The 11,210-nt window shown below is 49.5% G+C and overlaps 1 protein-coding gene across 1 annotated transcript; it reads right to left on the bottom strand.

Moving 5' to 3' along the window:
- Nucleotides 1-1,707: 1,707 nt before the first annotated feature.
- Nucleotides 1,708-8,597, bottom strand: LOC135537292 (palmitoyltransferase ZDHHC15B-like; the record flags this gene model as incomplete). Its single annotated transcript, XM_064963484.1, has 6 exons — nt 1,708-1,868; nt 2,738-2,870; nt 3,572-3,692; nt 6,434-6,466; nt 7,270-7,339; nt 8,477-8,597. Coding segments are annotated over 6 exons (609 nt in total), but the record flags the coding sequence as incomplete, so codon positions are not given.
- Between the last annotated feature and the right edge of the window lie 2,613 nt (nt 8,598-11,210).

The following is an 11,210-nucleotide window of genomic DNA, read 5'->3' as shown; positions in this document are numbered from 1 at the left end:
CCGAGGGCCCTCACCTCCTCCCTGGAGGCCGTTTCGTCGTTGTTGCTAATCAAGTCTACTACTGTTGTGTCATCTACAAACTTGATGATTGAGTTGGAGGTGTGCGTGGCCACGCAGTCATGGGTGAACAGGGAGTACAGGAGGGGGCAGAGCACATACTCTCCACAAGGGTCTCTCTCTAGGAACAGGGTTGGAGTATAAACCTAAAGGAGGGTCTCTCTCTCTAGGAACAGGGTTGGAGTATAAACCTAAAGGAGGGTCTCTCTCTCCAGGAACAGGGTTGGAGTATAAACCTAAAGGAGGGTCTCTCTCTCCAGGAACAGGGTTGGAGTATAAACCTAAAGGAGGGTCTCTCTCTCTAGGAACAGGGTTGGAGTATAAACCTAAAGGAGGTCTCTCTCTCTAGGAACAGGGTTGGAGTATAAACCTAAAGGAGGGTCTCTCTCCAGGAACAGGGTTGGAGTATAAACCTAAAGGAGGGTCTCTCTCTCCAGGAACAGGGTTGGAGTATAAACCTAAAGGAGGGTCTCTCTCTCCAGGAACAGGGTTGGAGTATAAACCTAAAGGAGGGTCTCTCTCTCCAGGAACAGGGTTGGAGTATAAACCTAAAGGAGGGTCTCTCTCTCCAGGAACAGGGTTGGAGTATAAAACCTACAGGAGGGTATCTCTCCAGGAACAGGGTTGGAGTATAAAACCTAAAGGAGGGTCTCTCTCTCCAGGAACAGGGTTGGAGTATAAAACCTAAAGGAGGGTCTCTCTCTCCAGGAACAGGGTTGGAGTATAAACCTAAAGGAGGGTCTCTCTCTCCAGGAACAGGGTTGGAGTATAAACCTAAAGGAGGGTCTCTCTCTCCAGGAACAGGGTTGGAGTATAAACCTAAAGGAGGGTCTCTCTCTCCAGGAACAGGGTTGGAGTATAAACCTAAAGGAGGGTCTCTCTCTCCAGGAACAGGGTTGGAGTATAAACCTAAAGGAGGGTCTCTCTCTCCAGGAACAGGGTTGGAGTATAAAACCTACAGGAGGGTATCTCTCCAGGAACAGGGTTGGAGTGTAAACCTAAAGGAGGGTCTCTCTCTCCAGGAACAGGGTTGGAGTATAAAACCTACAGGAGGGTATCTCTCCAGGAACAGGGTTGGAGTGTAAACCTAAAGGATGGTATCTCTCCAGGAACAGGGTTGGAGAGCCCTGGGGTAGGAGCCCTCAAACTCATCTCTGGACTTTGAAACCAGTTCCACAGCGTGTTTTAATTGTTCCCCTCTAATCAGGGACTGAATTAGACCTGGGACACCAGGTGGGTGACTCCCCTCTAATCAGGGACTGATTTAGACCTGGGACACCAGGTGGGTGACTCCCCTCTAATCAGGGACTGATTTAGACCTGGGACACCAGGTGGGTGACTCCCCTCTAATCAGGGACTGATTTAGACCTGGGACACCAGGTGGGCGACTCCCCTCTAATCAGGGACTGATTTAGACCTGGGACACCAGGTGGGCGACTCCCCTCTAATCAGGGACTGATTTAGACCTGGGACACCAGGTGGGCGACTCCCCTCTAATCAGGGACTGATTTAGACCTGGGACATTAATGATCAGGTAGAACAGAAAACAAGCAGTACTCTGGACCTCGTAGGGTCAGTGTTGAATTACCCTTGTCTAGAGGATAGGATGTAAGGGTTGAGGGTCTAGGGGTTAAGGCCTAGGGGTTAAAGGTCAGGTTAGATGAGGTAGAGGTTAGGGTCTCACCTGGTGCAGAGAGGCAGGAACCAGAGTCTCTTATTGTCTCCAAACACCTGCTGCAGGTTCCTCCTGACCCCCACATTGAAACCGTTACGGTCTGGTCCTGTGGTGAAGACTGGAGCAGAGAACGCCTCTGGAGGAGAGGAGAGAGGTGGGGAGGAGGGGGGGGGAGGAGGGAGAGGGAGGAGAGGGAGGGGGAGGAGGGGGGGAGGAGAGAGAGGGGAGGGGAGAGGGAGGAGGGGAGGAGAGGACAGGGAGGGGAGGAGGGGGAGGGGAGGAGGGGAGAGGGGAGGGAGAGGGGAGGAGGGAGAGGGGAGGAGAGGGAGGAGAGGGAGGGGAGGAGGGGGAGGGGGAGGGAGAGGGAGGGGAGGGAGGAGAGGGAGGGGAGGGAGGGGGGAGGAGGGGGAGGGGAGGGGGGAGGGGAGGGGGGGGAGGGGAGGGAGGGAGAGGGGGAGGAGAGGGAGGGGAGGGGAGGGAGAGGGAGGGGAGGAGGGGGGGGAGGAGAGAGGGGGAGGGGAGGGGGGGAGGGGAGGGAGGGGGGGAGGAGAGGGGGAGGAGGGGGAGGAGGGAGAGGGAGGGGGAGGGGAGGAGAGGGAGGGGAGAAGGGGAGGGGGGGAGGGGAGGAGGGGGGAGGAGAGGAGAGAGGGGGAGGAGGGGGAGGAGAGGGAGGGGGAGGGAGAGGGAGGGGAGGGGGAGGGAGGGGGGGAGGGGAGAGAGGGGGAGGGGAGGGAGGGGGGGAGGGAGAGGGAGGAGGGGGAGGGAGGGGGGGGAGGAGAGGGAGGGGGGAGGGGAGAGGGAGGGGAGGAGGGGGAGGGGAGGGAGGGAGTAGAGGGAGGGGGAGGAGAGGGAGGGGGAGGAGAGGGAGTCGGAGGAGGGGGGGGAGTCAGAGAAGGAAAGAGGAATAGATTTTAGTGGCTGTGTTTCTCCATGAAATTGAAGACCTACATTGCTAATGCAGCGGAGCAGCTCTTATTGCCTCAAAATGGCAGCTGTGTGTATTACCTAGTGTGGACCGGTTCTGGACGACCAGCCAGCAGTGGTAACCCAACAGGAACATGAGACTGACCAAGAACATCAAAGCCACAAACATCAGGAAGAGAACGTGGAACTTAGCAGGTCCATTTGGCAGGTCCCCTGTAGGAGAACACACACAACACGGAGAACGACAACTGTGTAGGAGAACCTCTGCCGTTCCACAACAAACAATGTGCCTTGTGCTGAGTCAGCTTACATGAATATGTTACCATGGTTACACCAGCAGTAGGTCATGTGATCTGACTGTTGACACAGCTTACGTCAATATGTTACCATGGTTACACCAGCAGTAGGTCATGTGATCTGACTGTTGACACAGCTTACATCAATATGTTACCATGGTTACACCAGCAGTAGGTCATGTGATCTGACTGTTGCCACAGCTTACATCAATATGTTACCATGGTTACACCAGCAGTAGGTCATGTGATCTGACTGTTGCCACAGCTTACATCAATATGTTACCATGGTTACACCAGCAGTAGGTCATGTGATCTGACTGTTGCCACAGCTTACGTCAATGTTACTATGGTTACACCAGCAGTAGGTCATGTGATCTGACTGTTGCCACAGCTTACGTCAATATGTTACTATGGTTACACCAGCAGTAGGTCATGTGATCTGACAAGCTCGGAATGCAGTGGACAGGAGTGTATGATAAATGACTAAGGCGGTGGGAAATGGCGCCCTGTTCTCTGTGCTTCACTGTGGGCCCTGGACAGAGGCAGGTACTCTATAGGGAATAGGGGAGCATTTGAGATGCAGACTAAGCTGGGATGTAAAACATCCATCACCACTCACCACCCAGAAGTTGATGAAGAATCTGAAGACTGAGGCAGAGATGAACACACAGTAGACCATGGAGTAGGACAGGAAGAGGAGGAAGAACTTGTAGTTGGAGAACCCCACACAGTTATTCACCCTGGAGAGAGAGAGAGAGAGAGACAGTTATTCACCCTGGAGAGAGAGAGAGAGACAGTTATTCACCCTGGAGAGAGAGAGAGACAGTTATTCACCCTGGAGAGAGAGAGAGACAGTTATTCACCCTGGAGAGAGAGAGAGACAGTTATTCACCCTGAGAGAGAGAGAGACAGTTATTCACCCTGGAGAGAGAGAGAGAGAGAGACAGTTATTCACCCTGGAGAGAGAGAGAGAGAGACAGTTATTCACCCTGAGAGAGAGAGAGAGACAGCTATTCACCCTGAGAGAGAGAGAGAGAGAGACAGCTATTCACCCTGGAGAGAGAGAGAGACAGCTATTCACCCTGGAGAGAGAGAGAGACAGCTATTCACCCTGGAGAGAGAGAGAGACAGCTATTCACCCTGAGAGAGAGAGAGACAGTTATTCACCCTGGAGAGAGAGAGAGAGACAGTTATTCACCCTGGAGAGAGAGAGAGAGACAGTTATTCACCCTGGAGAGAGAGAGAGAGACAGTTATTCACCCTGGAGAGAGAGAGAGAGACAGTTATACACCCTGGAGAGAGAGAGAGAGACAGTTATACACCCTGGAGAGAGAGAGAGAGACAGTTATTCACCCTGGAGAGAGAGAAAGAGAGACAGTTATTCACCCTGGAGAGAGAGAAATAGAGACAGCTATTCACCCTGGAGAGAGAGAGAGACAGCTATTCACCCTGGAGAGAGAGAGACAGTTATTCACCCTGGAGAGAGAGAGAGAGACAGTTATTCACCCTGGAGAGAGAGAGAGAGACAGTTATACACCCTGGAGAGAGAGAGAGAGACAGTTATACACCCTGGAGAGAGAGAGAGAAAGAGAGTTATTTACCATAGAGAGAGAGACAACAGACAGACCATATTAAACCACCCACCACGAACAGACCATATTAAACCACCCACCACGAACAGACCATATTAAACCACCCACCACGGACAGACCATATTAAACCACCCACCACGGACAGACCATATTAAACCACCCACCACGGACAGACCATATTAAACCACCCACCACGGACAGACCATATTAAACCACCCACCACGGACAGACCATATTAAACCACCCACCACGGACAGACCATATTAAACCACCCACCACGGACAGACCATATTAAACCACCCACCACGGACAGACCATATTAAACCACCCACCACGGACAGACCATATTAAACCACCCACCACGGACAGACCATATTAAACCACCCACCACGGACAGACCATATTAAACCACCCACCACGGACAGACCATATTAAACCACCCACCACGGACAGACCATATTAAACCACCCACCACGGACAGACCATATTAAACCACCCACCACGGACAGACCATATTAAACCACCCACCACGGACAGACCATATTAAACCACCCACCACGGACAGACCATATTAAACCACCCACGGACAGACCATATTAAACCACCCACCACGGACAGACCATATTAAACCACCCACCACGGACAGACCATATTAAACCACCCACCACGGACAGACCATATTAAACCACCCACCACGGACAGACCATATTAAACCACCCACCACGGACAGACCATATTAAACCACCCACCACGGACAGACCATATTAAACCACCCACCACGGACAGACCATATTAAACCACCCACCACGGACAGACCATATTAAACCACCCACCACGGACAGACCATATTAAACCACCCACCACGGACAGACCATATTAAACCACCCACCACGGACAGACCATATTAAACCACCCACCACGGACAGACCATATTAAACCAAACGGACAGACCATATTAAACCACCCACGGACAGACCATATTAAACCACCCACCACGGACAGACCATATTAAACCACCCACCACGGACAGACCATATTAAACCACCCACCACGGACAGACCATATTAAACCACCCACCACGGACAGACCATATTAAACCACCCACCACGGACAGACCATATTAAACCACCCACCACGGACAGACCATATTAAACCACCCACCACGGACAGACCATATTAAACCACCCACCACGGACAGACCATATTAAACCACCCACCACGGACAGACCATATTAAACCACCCACCACGGACAGACCATATTAAACCACCCACCACGGACAGACCATATTAAACCACCCACCACGGACAGACCATATTAAACCACCCACCACGGACAGACCATATTAAACCACCCACCACGGACAGACCATATTAAACCACCCACCACGGACAGACCATATTAAACCACCCACCACGGACAGACCATATTAAACCACCCACCACGGACAGACCATATTAAACCACCCACCACGGACAGACCATATTAAACCACCCACCACGGACAGACCATATTAAACCACCCACCACGGACAGACCATATTAAACCACCCACCACGGACAGACCATATTAAACCACCCACCACGGACAGACCATATTAAACCACCCACCACGGACAGACCATATTAAACCACCCACCACGGACAGACCATATTAAACCACCCACCACGGACAGACCATATTAAACCACCCACCACGGACAGACCATATTAAACCACCCACCACGGACAGACCATATTAAACCACCCACCACGGACAGACCATATTAAACCACCCACCACGGACAGACCATATTAAACCACCCACCACGGACAGACCATATTAAACCACCCACCACGGACAGACCATATTAAACCACCCACCACGGACAGACCATATTAAACCACCCACCACGGACAGTGATGATCCATCTTCAGAACACACCTGCAACAGACAACACATGTTACTGGACAGGGTTAAAGTAAACAACTACCATTAGAAAATGTAAGAAAATTCAGCATTCAAGCAACATAAAAAGGTGTGCAACTTTTTTTCTTTACTTTGAGAAAACTGTCAAGAGATTCATTTTGGGGGTTCACATGTCTGTCTATAGACAACAGCAGTAAGCAGGTCAGATTTCAGTGTATACACAGCCCATTTATCAATCAGGCCCCAAGGGAAAGAGGATTCTAGTAGCTGGCCAAAGTGTTTAGTCATCATCATTAACAGGTCAGATTTCAGTGTATACACAGCCCATTTATCAATCAGGCCCCAAGGGAAAGAGGATTCTAGTAGCTGGACAAAGTGTTTAGTCATCATCATTAACAGGACAGGTATTGTTCTCCAGGTGTACAAGAGACACTAATGCTGTCCAATCAGATCACTGTTATCTGTACACAGACAGGGAGACGGGTATGGGTCTGTGTGTATAATGACAGCAGGGAGACGGGTATGGGTCTGTGTGTATAATGACAGCAGGGAGACGGGTATGGGTCTGTGTGTATAATGACAGCAGGGAGACGGGTATGGGTCTGTGTGTATAATGACAGCAGGGAGACGGGTATGGGTCTGTGTGTATAATGACAGCAGGGAGACGGGTATGGGTCTGTGTGTATAATGACAGCAGGGAGACGGGTATGGGTCTGTGTGTATAATGACAGCAGGGAGACGGGTATGGGTCTGTGTGTATAATGACAGCAGGGAGACGGGTATGGGTCTGTGTGTATAATGACAGCAGGGAGACTTACGTTTCACATACAGAGCAATGGTGACTACGGTCAGGCTTCAGCACCTGGCACCGGTCACAGAACCTGATAGCTGAGGGGAGTCAGAGACAGAGAGAGAATGAGAGACAGAGAGAGAGGGAGAGAGAGAGAGAATGAGATACAGAGAGAGAGAGAGAGAGAGAGAGAGAGAGAGAATGAGATACAGAGAGAGAGAATGAGATACAGAGAGAGAGAGAGAGAATGAGATACAGAGAGAGAGAGAGAATGAGATACAGAGAGAGAGAGGGAGAGAATGAGATACAGAGAGAATGAAATACAGAGAGAATGAGATACAGAGAGAGAGAGAGAGAGAGAGAATGAGATACAGAGAGAGAGAGAGAGAATGAGATACAGAGAGAATGAAATACAGAGAGAATGAGATACAGAGAGAGAGAGAGAGAATGAGATACAGAGAGAATGAGATACAGAGAGAATGAGATACAGAGAGAGAGAGAGAGAGAGAATGAGATACAGAGAGAATGAAATACAGAGATACAGAGAGAGAGAGAATGAGATACAGAGAGAGAGAGAGAGAATGAGATACAGAGAGAATGAAATACAGAGAGAGAGACAGAGAGAGAATGAAATACAGAGAGAGAGAGGGAGAGAATGAGATACAGAGAGAATGAAATACAGAGAGAATGAGATACAGAGAGAATGAGATAGAGAGAGAATGAAATACAGAGAGAGAGAGAGAGAGAGAATGAGATACAGAGAGAGAGAATGAGATACAGAGAGAGAGAGAGAATGAGAGAGAGAGAGAGGGAGAATGAGATACAGAGAGAGAGAGAGAATGAGATACAGAGAGAGAGATTATTATTATCTACCTTACTTGCTTTGGCAATGTTAACACATGTTACCCATGCCAATAAAGCCCCTTGAATTGAATTGAATTGAGAGAGAGAGAATGAGATACAGAGAGAGAGAGAGAGAATGAGATACAGAGAGAATGAGATACAGAGAGAGAGAGACACACACATAGACAGAGAGAGATACAGAGGTCATATGATCCTTCCTTATCCTCCAGACACTAACTGATCGGTACAGTCAGCTGCATGTTGTAAATGTTTGATAGGAGGTTTACTAACAGGCTTGTCTGCGTCCCAAATGGAACCATGTTCTCTGTATAGTGCACTACAAAGGGAAGAGGGAGCCATTTGGGTTGCTGCTTTAGATATGAGTGGGTCACCTCCAGACGTAGCTCTAGTGAAGATGGGGAGACTCTTAGCGATGTCCACCAGAATCTGTTTCTGAGCATCAGGCCTCTCCTCCCTCTCATAACGGTCCTTATCGGAGTACGACAGCTGGAACTGGAACCAACAACCACGTTATAATGCTCTACTAATATGAGCCTTGATGAAGCATGTGTTGTCAAATCTGTGAATGTATTGTAATGTTTTAAACATTTTATAAAACTGCGTTAATTTTGATGGATCCCAGGAACAGTAGCTGCTGCCTTGACAGGAACTAATGGGGATCCATAATAAACCCCAGGAAGAGTAGCTGCTGCCTTGGCAGGAACTAATGGGGATCCAAAATAAACCCCAGGAAGAGTAGCTGCTGCCTTGGCAGGAACTAATGGGGATCCATAATAAACCCCAGGAAGAGTAGCTGCTGCCTTGGCAGGAACTAATGGGGATCCATAATAAACCCCAGGAAGAGTAGCTGCTGCTTTGGCAGGAGCTAATGGGGATCCATAATAAACCCCAGGAAGAGGAGCTGCTGCCTTGGTAGAACTAATGGGGATCCATAATAAACCCCAGGAAGAGGAGCTGCTGCCTTGGCAGGAACTAATGGGGATCCATAATAAACCCAGGAAGAGGAGCTGCTGCCTTGGCAGGAACTAATGGGGATCCATAACAAACCCCAGGAAGAGTATCTGCTGCCTTGGCAGGAACTAATGGGGATCCATAATAAACCCCAGGAAGAGTAGCTGCTGCCTTGGCAGGAACTAATTGGGATCCATAACAAACCCCAGGAAGAGTATCTGCTGCCTTGGCAGGAACTAATGGGGATCCACAATAAACCCCAGGAAGAGTAGCTGCTGCTTTGGCAGGAACTAATGGGGATCCACAATAAACCCCAGGAAGAGTAGCTGCTGCCTTGGCAGGAACTAATGGGGATCCATAATAAACCACAGGAAGAGTAGCTGCTGCCTTGGCAGGAACTAATGGGGATCCATAATAAACCCCAGGAAGAGTAGCTGCTGCCTTGGCAGGAACTAATGGGGATCCACAATAAACCCCAGGAAGAGTAGCTGCTGCCTTGGCAGGAACTAATGGGGATCCATAATAAACCCCAGGAAGAGTAGCTGCTGCCTTGGCAGGAACTAATGGGGACCCATAATAAACCCCAGGAAGAGTAGCTGCTGACTTGATAGGAACTAATGGGGATCCATAATAAACCCCAGGAAGAGTATCTGCTGCCTTGGCAGGAACTAATGGGGATCCACAATAAACCCCAGGAAGAGTAGCTGCTGCTTTGGCAGGAACTAATGGGGATCCACAATAAACCCCAGGAAGAGTAGCTGCTGCCTTGGCAGGAACTAATGGGGATCCATAATAAACCCCAGGAAGAGTAGCTGCTGCTTTGGCAGGAACTAATGGGGATCCATAATAAACCCCAGGAAGAGTAGCTGCTGCTTTGGCAGGAACTAATGGGGATCCATAATAAACCCCAGGAAGAGTAGCTGCTGCCTTGACAGGAACTAATGGGGATCCATAATAAACCCCAGGACGAGTAGCTGCTGCCTTGGCAGGAACTAATGGGGATCCATAATAAACCCAGGAAGAGTAGCTGCTGCCTTGGCAGGAACTAATGGGGATCCATAATAAACCCCAGGAAGAGTAGCTGCTGCCTTGGCAGGAACTAATGGGGACCCATAATAAACCCCAGGAAGAGTAGCTGCTGACTTGATAGGAACTAATGGGGATCCATAATAAACCCCAGGAAGAGTAGCTGCTGCCTTGACAGGAACTAATGGGGATCCATAATAAACCCCAGGAAGAGTAGCTGCTGCCTTGGCAGGAACTAATTGGCATCCATAATAAACCCCCAGGAAGAGTAGCTGCTGACTTGATAGGAACTAATGGGGATCCATAATAAACCCTAGGAAGAGTAGCTGCTGCCTTGACAGGAACTAATGGGGATCCATAATAAACCCCAGGAAGAGTAGCTGCTGCCTTGGCAGGAACTAATTGGCATCCATAATAAACCCCCAGGAAGAGTAGCTGCTGACTTGATAGGAACTAATGGGGATCCATAATAAACCCCAGGAAGAGTAGCTGCTGCCTTGTTAGAAACTAATGGGGATCCCTAATAAACCCCAGGAAGAGTAGCTGCTGCCTTGGCAGGAACTAATGGGGACCCATAATAAACCCCAGGAAGAGTAGCTGCTGACTTGATAGGAACTAATGGGGATCCATAATAAACCCCAGGAAGAGTAGCTGCTGCCTTGACAGGAACTAATGGGGATCCATAATAAACCCCAGGAAGAGTAGCTGCTGCCTTGGCAGGAACTAATGGGGATCCATAATAAACCCAGGAAGAGTAGCTGCTGCCTTGGCAGGAACTAATGGGGATCCATAATAAACCCCAGGAAGAGTAGCTGCTGCCTTGGCAGGAACTAATGGGGACCCATAATAAACCCCAGGAAGAGTAGCTGCTGACTTGATAGGAACTAATGGGGATCCATAATAAACCCCAGGAAGAGTAGCTGCTGCCTTGGCAGGAACTAATTGGCATCCATAATAAACCCCCAGGAAGAGTAGCTGCTGACTTTTACATTTACATTTAAGTCATTTAGCAGACGCTCTTATCCAGAGCGACTTACAAATTGGTAAATTCACCTTCTGACATCCAGTGGAACAGCCACTTACAATAGTGCATCTAAATCATTTAAGGGGAACTACTGGGGATCCATA

This window comes from Oncorhynchus masou, unplaced genomic scaffold, assembly GCF_036934945.1.
Source record: "Oncorhynchus masou masou isolate Uvic2021 unplaced genomic scaffold, UVic_Omas_1.1 unplaced_scaffold_7447, whole genome shotgun sequence".
In the NCBI taxonomy this organism is placed as follows: Eukaryota; Metazoa; Chordata; class Actinopteri; order Salmoniformes; family Salmonidae; genus Oncorhynchus; species Oncorhynchus masou.
This window is presented reverse-complemented; position numbering and strand designations above follow the sequence as displayed.